This window comes from Apium graveolens, chromosome 7, assembly GCF_009905375.1.
Source record: "Apium graveolens cultivar Ventura chromosome 7, ASM990537v1, whole genome shotgun sequence".
NCBI lineage: Eukaryota > Viridiplantae > Streptophyta > Magnoliopsida > Apiales > Apiaceae > Apium > Apium graveolens.
Genome location: NC_133653.1, coordinates 211,309,529 through 211,326,451, shown reverse-complemented (window position 1 = coordinate 211,326,451; position 16,923 = coordinate 211,309,529). Strand labels below are relative to the sequence as shown.

Below are 16,923 nucleotides of genomic sequence, written 5' to 3'. Positions count from 1 at the left end.
TAGTTGATAATCCGTGCGAAATACGGGCCCGAGACTAAAAATATCGAATTAATATTTGTAGAGAATTATTCATAATCCGTGCGAAACACGAATTAAAATTAATATACTAATATCAAATATTAAATATTAAATTGTTACTTGCAAATAACTAATAGTTATGTGGTTAAAAAGAATCGAATCAGTTATTTTCGTTTCACAAAAATAAAGATTTCTATATCAAGTAAAACAATGCAAAACTAGAATTATAGATATTTAATATTAATTAATATAATTTGATAATTATCTTATAATTTGCCTTTTCAATATAGTTTATTTAATATTACTTAATTATCGATAAAAATTAATTTACAAATTAAAAGTAAATAGATGTTATTAAACTTAATTTAATATTACTTAATATAATCTAAATACAGCCCATAAATCTGTTACTATTAAAATATATTTGTTAATTTAAAATTAATAAACGTTGTGATGGACAGTAACAAATATGATCCTTAAATCAATAATTTTCAGTTTAAAAGTTAATAAATGTTACTAAAATCATTTGTTATTACTTAATTATTTTTAAAATAATACTATAGAAAATAAAGTTTACAGAGAATAGAGGTCAATTTGTGTTAATAGTTTACTTTGTAGCAAAATAAAAGTATGTATATGTTATTTTACTTAATTTAACGTAACTTAATAAATTTTTAATATAATTTATAAATAAATAAAGTTTACATAGAATATAAGTCAATTCGTGTTAGTAGTTTAGCTAGTAGTTTGTAGTTTTTATAAAATTAAAAATAAATTTAAGTTATTTTACTTAATTTAACGTAACTTAATAAATTTTTAATATAATTTATAAATCATTTAAAAAATATTTTTATTTTATGAAGTAAATAGACGATTGGATGAACACTAACAAAAAAGAAAATAAAATTTACAAAAAATGAAAGTCGATTTCTGTTAAAAACAAAGTTTATAGAGAGTAGAAGTCAACTTATGTCGGGTAAGTACCAAAATTTGGTACTTTGGTACTTTTTGCACCAAATTATACATGGTTTCGCTTATTAATAAAGAGTATAGATTAAAATAATATATAGTTAATTGATTTTAAATAAATGTTTAATTTTGAATGTAGATGGTGGTATTCGTAACCTGAAACTTTTGACTGTTTATATTTTTAGTACTAAAATCAAATGATTATATGATCATTTGATTAAAAAAATCTAACAGTTGTGATTAATAGAAATATTAAAAAGAGAGCATAACTAAACCAAGAGGTTGAATAAAATTACCGGTTATTAAAGTTTAGTTTAGGTAGTAGATATAAATAATATAAATGTTTGTCGTTGGCGAAATTTGAATCTGATAACTTTAATAGTACATAAATAATAATATAAATATTTGTTATTAGTGAGATTCGAACCTGAGTAGTGTAGTCTTTTAATATTTAGATTGAATGATCACTTGATTAGAAGATCCGACGGTCGTAATTGAAAAAATAACCAAACTAACCAAAATAAAGTTATACCAAATTATACCACATTCCGATTATTATAATATAGTATACATTTATCTTATCCCACAAACTGATCAAAATCACAAGGAGGGTGGCTTCTATGGATGATGGATGTGCACAAATTAACTACTACAAATATATTCAACTAATCACGCGTCACCATTACTAACGCTTACGGGGTAAAATATCAAAATAGTTATGGAAGTGAAGGCCTTATATTATTTAAGAGAAATATAAATTATATTTTTATAATTTATTTTTAAAATCTTCAATTTTATATTAAATTTTAAACATCAAAATTTTTTATCTTGAAAAAGAAAATTGTAAAATAATTTATGAAACTATACTTTAAAGGAGATTAAAATAAGCGTGAGTCTTGTTCCCAACATATGCATCTCGCCCGGAACAGAGTAGTACTAACAAATTAGCAAAAAAAATTAAATTACATAACATGGGTTACAATACATTCCATGACCCTAAAACACGTATTTCCACGTTAAGTAACACTGCGAGATATTGGCATTATAACTACTCAAACAAAACCAAGCTGTGTAGTATATATATAGATAGTATAGTATACCTAAAAACAATATACTATCATTTCTAGAGACCGGATATTAATTTTAATTTTTTTAAAAAAAAATGACTCAAAAAGTGGATTGTGGAGACACAGCTGGTTATGTGAATGTAAGAGTCGGTGAGGAGGGGCATACATCAAAGTCTTGTTTATCCATTTCTTTTGGATTATTTTTGGTGCATTATCCGCCGCGTTTACGTAACAGTGCCCTCTCTTTTTGGGTTTGCATAATAATATAAATACATGCACTCCCCTACTCTCCTTTTCATTATTTCTCTCCTTACATAACCACCCCTTTTACCTCCATTTACTCTTCTTTCAAGTCTTGTTATATACATACGTTTCTTCACCCTCTATATAAACATATCTTTGTGGTACACATAACATATCTTAGTTAAAAAAAATAATGGGATTTTATAATATTGGTTCACTATTGTTTGTAATCTTGATGGTATCATCATCTTGCTCTGAAACTAAAGAATGTGGTAAATGTGTTTACCAATCCAAAGTTGCGTTCTTCTCTAGTCCTTCTGCACTCTCGTGTAAGCCTCTCTCTCTCTCTCCCTCTCTCTCTCTCTCCCCCTCTGTGTGTTATGGTACTGAGGAAATTATGTGTTCAAATATGATGCAGCTGGGGCATGTGGATATGGTCCATTAGCACTAGGTTTCGAGGGTGGTAATGTTGCGGCGGGAGTTCCTAGTATTTACAAGAAAGGTGCTGGTTGTGGTGCTTGCTTTCGGGTAATAAATTTATTTAATTTTTCTTTGTAACAATAATTCTTGATAAATTGCTTGTGTGTCAATTATGTTCTGTTTTTGTATGTCTATTGACTTGATATCGGTGCAGGTTAAATGCAAGAACTCAAAACTGTGTAGTAAAGAAGGAACAAGAGTGGTAGTAACTGATCTGAATACGAGTAATCAAACAGATTTTGTGCTAAGCTCCAATGCTTTCAAGGCTATGGCAAACAAGGGCATGGGTGACACTCTTTTAAAACAAGGTCTTGTCAACGTGGATTATAGAAGGTGAGATAATGAGGTTTTGTTGCTTGCACCCACCACATGAAAAGCAGGAAAATAGGTCCATTTTATTGTACAAGAATTGCTGGATCTTCTGGCATGGGATAGGGACCAAAATGTGCATGTTCATATTATAATAAATACTTTGGGTATCACTTATTGAACGGTCCATAATTCCATTTATGCACATGCCTTATTAATGCGTGTGTTACACTTGTAACAACATAAAACGCATTACATGGATCATTTTTGTGTTTTATACTTGAAATAACGCTTCATTAAAATAATAAGATCTTCTGTTTGATTAATTATATGTATATGGTCAGTACTGATGTGTGATTAATGTTGCAGGGTACCTTGTGATTATAAAAACAACTTGGCTGTAAGAGTGGAAGAAATAAGCAAGAAGCCAGATTATTTGGCTATTAAATTCCTCTACCAAGGTGGCCAAACCGAAATCGTTGGAGCAGATGTTGCTACGGTAATAAATCCATAAGCTAGTCAGAAATTTATTACTCTTTCCGTCTCAAAATATGTTGATTCCGGCACTTGTTTAAAATGGTGTTTTTGGAATTGTAGGTTGGTGATGCAAATTGGAATTATCTGAGCAGAAATTATGGGGCAGTTTGGGGGACAGATAGAGTGCCAAAAGGGGCACTCCAATTGCGGTTAAGAGTTACACAAGGATTTGATGGATTAGAATTGTGGCAAGACAAAGCAGTGCTGCCAGCTGATTGGAACATCGGTGTAGTTTATGATACTGGTATTAAGGTCACTCAGGTTGCTCAAGATGCTTGTTATCCTTGCTAAGATTAAGCATACTTTCCTGCTAACACAATTCATAATTATGTATACTTGATCATCATTAAACTTTCTTCTTTTGAGACAAATATATATATATATAATAAGTTAAGGATGTACGTAGTTGTATCGATTTAAAAACATACTACTAAATGAAATAAAATAGTTGTATCGATCTAAAAATAAAAATATACTAGTAGATGAAATAAGATATGGAGATATTTATGTTGACGAATTGTACACATTTCGATTTCGAGTGTTGATGATGTTACTGGCTAACATTTTCCAAGTGAGTTGTACTAAGGGGAAATATGATGATTCGCACCACTTTCACTTGGGATTGTTTGTTGTCTTAAAATGAGTGGCACTTTCGAAAAAGTTAAACAAGAGTGCATAATCATGAGCTGTTTTGTGGTTTACGGGTGATAAGTGGAAGATACAGATACAATAGCTCAGTGCATCAATAGTTATGTACAACACTGGTTCCAAATTGTTCAAGTATTCATTTAATTTAATACACAAGATTCGAACTCGAGAGAAGATCAGGTGGAAGGAATATATTTCTGTCAGGATACCAGTGAGTGTTCTGTATATATTTTTACTTTTTCTTGGGGACAAAGAGTTTCGTGCATTATTTGAAGTGAAATCTTTAGTGATATGCATATGCCTATATTATTATATTAAACATGAAACATTAAAAGTTTGATTATTGATTATTGGTCACTCAGCCGTCAGATCAAATTACGAGAACCATTAAATATAATTTTAAAAATTTTTATTCAAGTAATATAAGATATGTTATGCCTAGCCTACGTGACTTGTTCCCCAAGAACTACGTGAGCCTTGATCCCTATAAATAGGGTACGTAGGCACTTGTATGGGACATGAATCGACACTTGACAGAGAATAACAAACCCTATTCTTTTTTAAGGAGTCCACATACAAGCTCAGCCACCACCGAACAACCTTCCTCTGCCCTTAAACACCATCTTTGATTTTTTTTTTCCACCCATTAACCTCCACAACATTGTTATACGAAATTCTCCCCATAACAAGATCAAATCCTACAAACAATATATTATTAAAATTATAATTTATAATTAAAAACGACTGTGCATTACACATGTTATATACCAGCATAAACTTATTTGTAAATTGCAGAATATTACAATCACAGGTGAAGAGAAAAATGTAAAGGAAGCAATCTTTACTTTAAAAAGAAAATCATGAATCAATAGAAGGCTGCCTGCAAAGTTTTACCAAAGCAGCAATATCTTAGCTTTCCTCTGAACACACTTTTTCCATGGGAAGAGAATAATATAGAGGAAGCATTCCATCACAATACTTGGGAAAAAAGAATCACTAAGCAATTACAGGTTCCGTGCAAAGTTCACCACAGCAGCTATGTCTTTGGCTTTTCCCTCTCACATACTTTTTTCCCCTTGCTCTAAGATGAATGAATTTCTGAGCACTAAAATTTTGCACTTCTAAACAAAAAAAACAAGGTTAATAGTACGGCAAGAATTTGATTTTAAGTTGGAGAAGGTTGCCGACAAATATCAAAATTATTAACAAGGTTACATCTGTATTACAGTCAAGCTACATACCAACACTCATCATGCTCTGGTCGTTTCCAGCACTGTGAATCTGGTGACAAACATGCTTATCCAACTTGCTTCGTTACAGTTCTATCATGCAGTTCAGATACAGAACAGAAGTCTATTGCTCGGGTCATTTCCAGCAATTACATACATGGATACAAAACCGCACTTTACCCACCTCGTTTCATTCTTTTTATACGCTCAAGCGCGCCAAGGTTATCATCACCGTCCTTACCCTTGTCAGCGTCTTCATCTTCTTCAGTTCTTTTCCGTATGCCTCCATAAACAGTTTCTGGAATATCTTTCTGGGTGATCTCAACATTACCTTCATCTTCACTATCACTTTCATCTGGCAGCTCTATGTCTTCTTTATTAGCAGCAACCTTAAGACCTCCATCTGTCTGCGACTCAACTCCTGCACTCACAAAGCCCAGCAACCGTGTGTTATCCTTAACAATAGCATCATTTGTAGGAGGTACTAGCTGCCTCTCAAGAGCAGCCATATCATCTCCACGAATTCCATTCCTCTTCTGAGGGTCTGTTGCTTCATCTGAATTGGACTTTAGATCCTTTTGCATCATATACTCTGGAAGAATAATGTGCGACTGAAGAGAAGAAAAAGATGTTAGTTACCACCAGAAACATTAGTGCAGACATTGTGACTCATCAAGTACATATGATTAGGCCAAAGAAATCATGCATAAAAAGTAATAAGATTCATGACTCATGAGCATATTTAACTGAAAAGTTCAACTTGATTCCTAGTCTTCATATTATATTACAAGCAACCTTGACTTTTTCGAGGGTAAACACCACCAATCTAATTCCGGTTTTCCCTGATAAAGTTACAGTCACAAAACCACAGGGATGGTGCTTATTGTTTCATACTGATAAGTGCACTCTGCTTGTGATTTAAAAAATATAAACTGTTTGAGGGTTCAGACTGCACTTTAGCCAATCTAATGCAATGGATAACTTTCTATACAGTCTTATGAAAACATTAATATTAGACGTTTCACAGAATAACTTTCAGATAAGTACTAATCTAGCATTGTCAAAATTATGGGTGTGTCGGATGAATGTATGCTAGGAGACCAACTCACACAGACCTTTTTATACAAGGGATTAAGATGTTATCATGCTTTAACAAGTGTGTGAGTGTGCGTATAAATCATGCATGTGTACCAACAATGCAGTAAAAAAAATCAGAGTCGAGCATCCAAAACTCTTGCTACAATATCTAAGCATCATCTCCGTGTATGGTGCAGGTATAATAATTCTCAGCAAGAACCACAAGTTCAGTACAAATATCTAGCAGGGTGATAATTGCACAGCATGTTAAAATAATTTACTCGCACACAAGAACTTATATGTACCTGACTATACTTTGCAGTAACACTCCTTTTAATATGTAGCATCTCCCTGAAAGTATCTTCATTACCATGTTGCACCTCAAATTCGTGCCACTTGCTCCAAAAGTCAGCATCAGATCTTGGATCGGTGAACTCAGATGCATGCTTGTATATTCCACGAGAGCGATCTATCTCTCCCAGACTCTTCTCAAGTTCTGCATATTTTATACACATTGTTTTTGCATCATTGTCTGGAAGCCCGGATTCTATTGCTTGCTCATATATTTCCCTTGTTTTTGGTACCCCAAATATTTCAGCTACACGTGCTATGTATATTTTGGTACATGCTCAATTTTTCACTAGCAGGGACGGCCTTTGTTGCTTGATCATAAACGCTCATTGCTCGCTTGGCTAGACCGTGATCCTCTTCCAATTTGGCATATTGCAAATACAAAGGCTTCACTGCTTCAGCGGGGGCCTGAAACAAATAAAAGTTACGAAAGTTAGCATCTTAATGCACTAAATGACACATTATCGGACTAACAGCTTAACTGCAAGCATAGTCGTTAAATTTTTCTAATCCAAGATCATACTTGTAAAGACGTAAAGACGAGGCAAGACGACCCTGTGCCGCCTAACCGTCTAGGCGGTTAGGCGTCCGCCTAGACGGTCATTATGCGGATTATAAGTTTCACTATATAAAGTGGGTATATTTAATATATACATACATTTATATGTCATAAAAATATAGATTTGGCCAATACATACACTACCAAAGAGAAAATACTATACCTACATATCAAAGTAAATACATAAATATTATTACCCAATGATATGTGTTATATGTTTGTAGTTTGTGCATACATATAACGTGTTATATGCATACGTGTATATATATGTATGTATGTATCTAACAAATAAGACTATTAATTTTTTACCGCCTACCAATTTTGTATCGCCTAGTCGCCTAGGTGACGCCTTAACAACTATGTCCAAGACAAAGCATGCCATCAATTATGATCTTAATCCAGGGTTTACAAATCTTATCTGATTAGACAATACAAAGCGATCTGCTTTACATGAAAGGATTTAGGATGTGACGACTGAGAATTTTGCGACGTAATTAAGTCCATAAAGTATGATTTATGTGAAGTGATTATAAAATATGTGATTAAGTGATGATTAATTGTCTTTATTGTATATTAGTATCTGGGAGCGTAGATAGACGCGTTCCAATTTAAAGAGTCAGCTTAGGAGTTTAGCTGTGTTGTCGGGCCGTCGGGTAGAACGGAACCCGTCTTAAAAAGGGATTAAAGTATTTAAAATGTGAAAAATGTGTTATTATGTGAAATGAATGTTTAAGTGAAGTATTGCGTTCTAGTGACGTGTCGATCGATAATGATATTGTAAAGCGTAATTGAAACGCTGAGCGTCGGGCCGTCAGGCAGAATGTGACCCGTTACACGTAAAGAGGAATAATATTAAAAAGGGAAAATTTTATGATCAGACATGAGTTGTGATGTGTCAGTATATGTGCTTGCTTGTCTGTATGCGTGATTACGTGATCTGTTAATATTTTATGGATTTAAGGGAATTATTTGATTTAAATAAGGTTTATTTAACTTTCGCACATTTTTATAAAATTATCTGAGTAAGGTAAAGGCATGAGATTTGTTTTGTTATCTTCCAAATAGTCCTAGAGACTTTCTAAAAATGATAGACGGATTTATTTTGTGATCGTTGCATTTTAAAATGATTTTTATGTATTAAAATGCTATTATTAGCACAAACTTGTAAAAATCATATAAAATCAACCGTACGCTATTATGAGTAATGGTTGGAAAGCTAATTTCGAGATTCACGTTTTAAAATTATCATTCGTATCAAATTCATCTTTTCCGAAAGAGATATTTGCAAATCGAATTCGTTTTCTTTTAGAATAAAGAGTGAATTAGAAATAGAATAGCCTAATTACTATACTACCCTTCCTTGGTAGTATATAACCCCGCCCCTTCTTTCTTTCTTTTCTCACCCGAGCACCCCTCTTCTCTTTTTTTTCTCTCATTTTCTTTCTCCCTCTCGGGACTTCTCTCTCTCACTCTCGGTACTCTCTCTCTCTTCAATCTCTCTCTTGTTCTTCATCCTCTTTCGAGTATAAGACCATGATTGGGTGAGATTTTGCTTTATTTATCCATATATATACATGCATGTCACTATCTTCATGGTTTTTGAGAAAAAAATCCAAAATTGGATTTGGTGGTTTGATTCGGTTTTCATGAAAACAAAAAGGGTTTTGATTCTTAAATGATTTAGAGTGAAGATATGTGTTCGCATGTGTGTATTTACTTGTGTAAATTGGTGGTTGAAGGTTGGAAACCCCCGAATGGGGGCACCACCGTGAAGCCACCGCCACCGGTGATGAACTCCGGTGAACCCGTGGTGAGTAATGATGTTAAAACTGAGCTCTAGTATCTTTAAATCCAATTTTCTGTGTTTGCATGTGGTATTTTGATGAAAAGCCGAATGGAATTGTAGTTCAAAAGTTAATGAGTTGATTTTTGTTAGTTATGGATGTTATTCTAGCATAATGTTAAAAGATTAGGGTGATTAAAGATGCAAGGATTTGAAATTAAGTTTGCATGTGAGGTTTCTTTGATAAAAGAAGAAGAGGCCGAATGGCTCTTAATTTTTGGGAAGATCATGTTGATTTTTGTTGGTGTGAATGATTTATTGATAATTGTTTTTATAAATTGCTGAGTAATTAGAATGAGTTATGGTTAGAGGTCCAAAGTGATGCATGCATGTTTTGATTCCTGGAAATTTCGAATGTCTCTACTTGATTTTTAAGAAATTAAGTTGGTATCAAGTGTTAACATGAGTGATCATCCATGATTACGTTTAAATTATGAGTTTAAATGAGTTGTAAGAATGAAATTGAACTAGTTTGGGATGATATACTTGATGCATGTCAATTAAGAGCTTTGCATGTTTGATTCTTGTTGAGTCAAGTGATAAGGCCGAATAGGCCATAGGAGTTAAAAGTCAAGACTTGATTTTTGGTAATTGAAAGAATGATTGAGTGTTTATATGTGAATATCTTTGGGTTTGTTTGTTGATTGTAGTATGTGGTTCGAATTAAGGTATAAAAGAAAAAGGGAACTTAGTTGATAGATTTTAAAAGCTATAAGTGATAGCTATGGTCGTAAACGTTTAGATGTGAATGAAATCGTGTACTCGTATGAGTTATAAATGTTTGATTTGAAGAATAGTCAAGGTTAAGCGAGTATAAGTTGATTATTGAGTATATAAAAATATAAAGGCTATAAGAAAAGAATGTGTTATGTGCTATGTGCATGTGTATATAAGCTATACTCGTATAGTTCGAGTCAAGAGTATAATCGAGCTATCGTATTGAGTGAACGTTCCGGGAACGAGAGTTGAGAAACTAATTAAGATTTTGGTTTTGATTGTAGATTCGGAACGTGAGGGCATTCAGGCTAGGAAAGGGAAAGGTATACGAAAGGGAAAGGTATACTAGGTGGCAGTAGTTCAACCTTCGTGAAACAGGAAAGCGAATTCAGACAAGTAACTCTAATTACTTGTGTAAATGGTTATAGAGAGGATATTGTTCATGCCATGTAGAGTATTGAACTGTTAAAGTAATGAACCCCTGTTATTGATTTAAGATACCCTGTCTTTGATCTTGTGAAATTGTTATTGATAAACTTATTGATTCAACCCTTTGATAACCCATTTTCCCTATTCCAATTGTTTGTTATACCATGAACTGTTATAAACCCTATAAGTACCTTTACGAACCCCTTGTAATGATGTTTCACTCCTTGATTACCTATTTCCCTATTGATCCTTGAAACGGTTTTGATTTTCCTAACTTGAGTACCTTGTTATCATTGATTTAAGATCCTTAGAATTGAGCCTTGCATATCTTTGATTCATTTCCTTGACTTTGGCTTCTTGAAATTGAATTTAAGAATGAGTTTCGACTTGAAAGAGTCCGAATGATTTCATATTCTTGGTAATGATAAAATGAATTTAGAAAACCTATCTTTTTCCAACTCAAGGTTTTCCAAACGAATTCCTGATGAATTGGATTGGGACGTAAGAGGCTAGTGGGACTAGTCCAGTCATAGTAAGAGGCTAGCGGGGCTAGTCCAGTTTAAGGCTGAAATTATGTCATTGGTACCTTAAAGACCGGATGGAGGTCGGTACAGGCTGATCACCCGTATTATTATGAAATGAAAGATAGAGTGGTCCAATCAAGGGTTCCATATTGATTTTAAAGAGGAATTGAAACTTCCTACTCAGTAATTGATTCTTTGAAAATGAAAGTGGTTTATATTGCTTTGAAAAGAGTTGATTGTGATATTGTGAAGCTTATAGCTCGTGAACCCTGATTTTTAATCCTGTTGATCATATAATTGATTCCTAATAATGAAAAGATTGTCGCTTTCCATTCGAAAGATCATTTGTGATCCTGTTATTGATTTGTGATGAATGTCTGCTTTCACCCTACCTTGAGCCTTGTTCCTTGAAAGCCCAAAAATCTTCTTCATAACCCCCCCTTTTTCCATAACCTAAAAATAGAAATCTGCCACCTAGAATTGATAAAGTAGAATGCCCTGAGATCAGTAAAGAACAGTGTGGCTTTTATATCGTAGAATGCTTTAATAGTTACTTGCTGAGTTTTATACTCATATGTTTTGTTTTAATCTAACCATGGCAGTTAAGCAAGAAGATGGTCAGGCTTAGGAAGGCACTGCTCGTAAGAGCGTACCTGGTGGTCCCTATCGTGTTGAGGGCTTCCGGTTGCCAGAGCAGGTAGTAAAGTGTTTGAGTGAGCAAGCGCTTAGCCAGAGAGTTGTAAAGATACAATGGGTTATCTGTCAGTTCCAAGTCGGGATCGACTATGTATATTTGGTTTTATTTTGGGGTTGTAAGTTATATTTTATGATTGGTAGTTGTAATCTTGTCTCATACTTTATTCTGTTTGATCCTGTTAGTAGCTAATCGGAGTTTATGCTTATTTAGTTAGTAGATTAAAGGTGTGTGGGTCATCATTTTCTAACCCCGAGATTGAGGGCGTCACATAGGGTATCAGATGGACTATTGTTACGATATAATAAAGTAATTAAAGCTCAAGAGTTTGAGTGTCAAAAATATATTTAACATAAGTACATTTACAAGCTCTAACATGACAGTTTTGGAATATTGCTGCTAACCTCCGCCAACTTAACTTCAACAGCACATCATCCTTTTCAGGATTGCAATACATATTTTAATTTTACTTTGCTTTCTTGTAAATATTTGCAGTTGTCGTGATACAAAGATTGAAAATCAGACTCTATAGTTGTTATTCTAGCTCTTCATAGTAATACTTAAGTTCATAGTAATACTTAAGTTCCTGGGTCTGTAATTCTAGGCATTCTAAACATATGGTTATCTATTAAGGACTATACAAGTTACGAAAGTATGAAATCATTGTGGCACATTTTTTTCTTTATTGTAAAGAAGCTTCCAGGCATTAAAGTCTGCTCTGTAAATCAAAGCTGTGCAAGCGAGCAAAAATATGCAAAATCTATATCCTAACATTTTTAGCATATCCTTAAATTCTATTCTTTATAATGAACAATAAGTTTATTATTAAACTAATCACCAAGAATTATTTCACAAGTACAAGTATTCGCAGGTTGTAAAATGGGAAGAGAAATATAGAGCAAAGACTTGCTGGTACGCTAGCTAATAGGATAGCAATTAGTCAGAGGAAGGAGAGAATGACATACGAATTGGACCATAAACTCTTTAAAAATTCTAAAGAGTCTTCTATCACAGAAGGAAGGATTAGGAAAGAAGAAAACAATAATTTTTGGGGAAGATTGGGGCAGAAGTATAAATCTTTTCAGTTAGTGGTAAAAAACGGAACAGTCTAGTGGAGACCATGAAGTGGGAAGATGAAAGATATCAGAAGCCTGTACTGATAAGACCATGGAACTCTGCAAAAGAATATGAAAAAATAATAACCATTTCTCCTTACTACTGTCTCTACAAATGCCTCTTTCTAAGTGTGCATTTATTTATCACATTATGTCCTACTTCCTCTCAAGGTTTTCATAAACTTATTTATGCACATGATATTACACATCAGCAAACTATCTTCTAGGAAATCATAATGGTGCGACTCTAGATAAGAAACAAATTATCTATAACCCTCTGATAAGGTGTCCTTGACCAGATGTGAACATATGTTACAAATATATTTTATTAAAAATATGGCTTAATTTCTTCTCTCTTCAGTATGCATGCAATTATACAAACATCCAACCTGTAGCCAAGGTGTAAATATACGTTATGAACCGTAAATTATGAAATAAAAGCAAATAAGTTTGTCCATACCATTTCAACAGCATGCTCAAATAGCTCTCTGGCTCGTTCGAGCTTTGACTTTCCGTATCTTTTAACAAATTTAGAGAGATACGTCACCCATATATCCTTTACATGTGGATATTTAAATATCTTCACGCCTCGTTCATAAACCTTAAAAGCATCCTCAAAGTACTTATTGTCCTGAACATATCATACATTGATATTTGTTAGCTTCAAGCCCAAAAGAAACATAGCAAGAAGTGAAAACATGTTGAAATAAGGAGATATATAACATTCGGAAAAACATTAGAAGTGCTAAACATACTTCCAAGAGCATAGCGTAATTGATTATTATTTGGGGTGTGGCGATCCTTAGGTCTAGTATCCTCTCATACACTGCACGAGTTGACTCTAAGGAGCCTAAGCTCTCCTCCAAGTCAACGTAGAAGGTCCAAAGCCTGGGAGACTTAGGCAGCTTTATTTGAACTGGTTCATTGCCCTCAGCAGCCACTGCACATTGGAAAACAAATTTTTAGGAGTTAATTACAATTCATTATTGTTATGTCACAGTTGTGCAGTAAACACGTAAAACAGCAGTTTAAAGATACAAACTTTACTTTTTTATATAAATTTATTAGTTCACTAGTTCCACAGTTATACCATATTCAGAATATGATCTCAGATCTGATCATAGATTTTTCAGGGCCAAGGCCAACCAATTCACTGGCCTATAACTTGAGGTTTTTTGAATAAAAAACATGCACAAACTACTATAATTTCAAAATTTGGTCTAACATATCATGAATTACCACATAAACACCTGTCTAACTTGTAGGCAGAACTTTGCAAAATCATAATTGTGCAAGTTTTGTGCTAATTCACGTTATTATGGAGTGATAACAATAACTATATCACTTGAGATTCTACACTTATCTGCTCGGAGATCGTATTATGTTATTGACCTTCAAAATCAAGCTAACTTTTTCAAATTTTTAAGTTGCAGAATGTGATTCCTGTGGCCTCCTATTTAGTGACTACTTCGCTATCAGACATGTTAAACTCTGAAAGTCTGCTAAACTGGGGGCAATTATTATTATGGGTATTCATTAACATCCCATAAACCAATAGAGAGCAAAAGGCATACATCATGTCAAATTTACAAGGCAAAGACACAAAGTAATTATCACAGATGGATACAAGCACTGCAGCAGGAATACGATGATTACTTATAAAATTTCCAAGTAGCATAAATACTTATGACACTAATTCATTTCCCTTCATCTAGCCTTTCATTAGTATGTGCGGGAAATGAGTAATAAGTTAACACAGGTCAAATATCCTAAACAAAAATTTGCAGAAGTAAAAAAATTATAACAAATACCTCTACGTTTGACCTCAACGGATGGCTCAGCTGTAGCCCGCCTCATTACCTCCAGAGCTAACTTAAAATTCTTGTGTCTTAATTCCATCTCTGCCCATTCACACCATACACTAGCCAAATTATCCACAGCTTTGTAGCCAACTTGTACAGCTTCATCAAATATTACCCTAGCATCGTTAATACCATTGTGAGTTTCAAACAATTTAGCTAATGCCACCCACAAAGTATGAGGCTTTCCCACAGCTTTCATTGGATCAATAGTCCGTACAGCTTGCGTATAGGTCTCAAGTTGTCTAGCAGGATTCCCTTCAAATATCTTAACTCTTCTATGCCACTGTTCCACATTATGCGGGTTTTGCCGAAGCAGCACACTATTAGCTAATTCCGGCCTCCTATCCATAAAATATTCTAAACGAGCTAATCCCAAATTCACGTCTTTATCATCCGACAACCATAGCTTTTTCAGCTTCAATTTAATATCTCCCACATTTAACCGATCCCCTTCATCCTCCTCCTCTTCAACCACCGACCCTTCCTCATCCTCTTCCTCACTCTCACTCATATCTTCCATCTTCAAAGCAAGCATACTCTCCTCAAACTGCGAATACGCATCAAAAATCACACTAAAATCCCTGACAGTCATAACCATGGTCATCCCCTCTTCAAAAATATCCCTCGACTTCATCAACAATTTCCTCCTAATATAATAATCCGCCAACGACGTCCACAACCTCCCAACCTCATCCGTAAACTTCCTAATCCCACCCCTAATAATCGCATCAACATTCAACCCCGAAATCTCCCCCGCATGCTGCGTCAACAAATCACACAACTCCAACCACAACTTATGCTTCGTCTTCCCTTTAATCGAATAAAAGGTATCGTCATTCAAAACCCCCGCTAACCTCTCGGCAGCCTCTTGCCACAACTCCGAATCCACCAAAAACTCAATAAACTCCTCAATATGCTCGGGATCATACTTCAAATACCTCCTATAAACCCTAAGCGACGTCTCAATTGGCACTCCTCGCTGACTCACAAACACTAAATAAATCTCCCAAACCCTATCGTGTTGCTTAACAGGCAACGCACACAACGCCCTATCGAAACAGCGTCTAGTGACCGTAACTAACTTCTGATGAGTCAAAGTCAACAAGTACATAATCCAAATTCTAGGCATTTTATGCATAGTAACAAAAGCTCTTTCGAAAGTATTATTAAGAGATTTATATTCGAAATGATTAATGGGAAAGTTTCGAACCAATTCGAGACGTTCGCGTAAATAAGCGTACCATAATTTGTAGCTTCCGGGGAGAGCTTTGAGTGAACGCTCGTAAATCAATCGGCGTTTCTCGAACGGCGAGTCAGTGCGAGCAATTAAGTAGCGCCACCAGAGCTTTAAGCTGAATGGATTGCGGAGAAGCTCTTCTTCGTAGACTAAGTCATCTTGACTTGGGTAGTACTCTGTCGGGATTGACATTGTAACCAGATTTACATAGAGGGATGTGTGCGGGAAGGAAATATATTTTTTAATGTTATAATTTTTATAAATATTTTTTATTATTTACTATGTGAAATTTTTAGTTCAAGTTAAATCATTTTGATCATAAAACGTCAAATATGATAGATAAATTAAGACGCGTTAATAAAATTTATAAATTTAAGTTATTTTCATTTTTTCGAAAATTTCACACCGGGACTCGTACAGGTCAAACCGTACCCCGGATAAAAAAAGTCAAAATACGGAAAGTGTTCAGAATTATCAAATAAGGTTAGGAAGGTGTTTTCGGAAGGATTTCGGGTTGTAAGCAAAAACAGTGGAAGTGGAACGATTTCTGATTCTAAAAAGAAATTTTATAATTATGTAAAAATAATCATTATTAATTCTATAAATTCTTATAAATTCACATAACAATTCAAAAATTCCCAGAAAAATACCAAAATTATCTATATTTTATTCTAGATAATTAAAGATTAAAATATCCTAATTTTATCAAATATTAATACCCAAATATTAATATCAATCATCAAATAATTCACCAAAATTCAAATAATAACCACATAATAATTATTTATTAATAAAATAATTACATAATATTTCTCAGACGTTACATCCTTCCCCCCTTAAAATGATTCTGTCCTCAGAATCATGCTAATGGAACAGACCATGATAATTTCCAAGTATCTCTCTTATAATGTCTCAAGTTTCATCACTTTAATCATAACTCAACGGTCTTTTACCAGCATCAAATCTATCAATTACTCACGTAACCTGAACCACATCTCCATTTCATACATATGAA

The 16,923-nt window shown here is 33.9% G+C and overlaps 2 protein-coding genes across 2 annotated transcripts; one reads left to right on the top strand and one right to left on the bottom strand.

Moving 5' to 3' along the window:
* Positions 1-2,352: 2,352 nt before the first annotated feature.
* On the top strand, positions 2,353-4,024 carry LOC141675131 (expansin-like A3). The gene is made up of 5 exons (XM_074481848.1): positions 2,353-2,626; positions 2,716-2,825; positions 2,932-3,110; positions 3,456-3,585; positions 3,684-4,024. Exons 1-5 carry the CDS (start codon positions 2,491-2,493, stop codon positions 3,912-3,914), a joined length of 786 nt encoding a protein of 261 aa, XP_074337949.1. The 5' UTR covers positions 2,353-2,490; the 3' UTR covers positions 3,915-4,024.
* Positions 4,025-4,981: 957 nt separating this feature from the next.
* On the bottom strand, positions 4,982-16,134 carry LOC141675130 (uncharacterized). The gene is given in 6 exon segments (XM_074481847.1): positions 4,982-6,111; positions 6,883-7,194; positions 7,196-7,336; positions 13,270-13,440; positions 13,565-13,749; positions 14,621-16,134. Coding segments are annotated over 6 exon segments (2,724 nt in total). The 5' UTR covers positions 16,101-16,134; the 3' UTR covers positions 4,982-5,676.
* Positions 16,135-16,923: the final 789 nt, after the last annotated feature.

Coding starts and splice junctions, on each gene's coding strand:
- LOC141675131 (XM_074481848.1), top strand. CDS start 2,491: ATGGGATTTTATAATATTGGTTCACTATTGTTTGTAATCTTGATGGTA. Junction 2,627..2,715: donor TAGTCCTTCTGCACTCTCGT/GTAAGCCTCTCT, acceptor AATATGATGCAG/CTGGGGCATGTGGATATGGT. Junction 2,826..2,931: donor GTTGTGGTGCTTGCTTTCGG/GTAATAAATTTA, acceptor ATATCGGTGCAG/GTTAAATGCAAGAACTCAAA.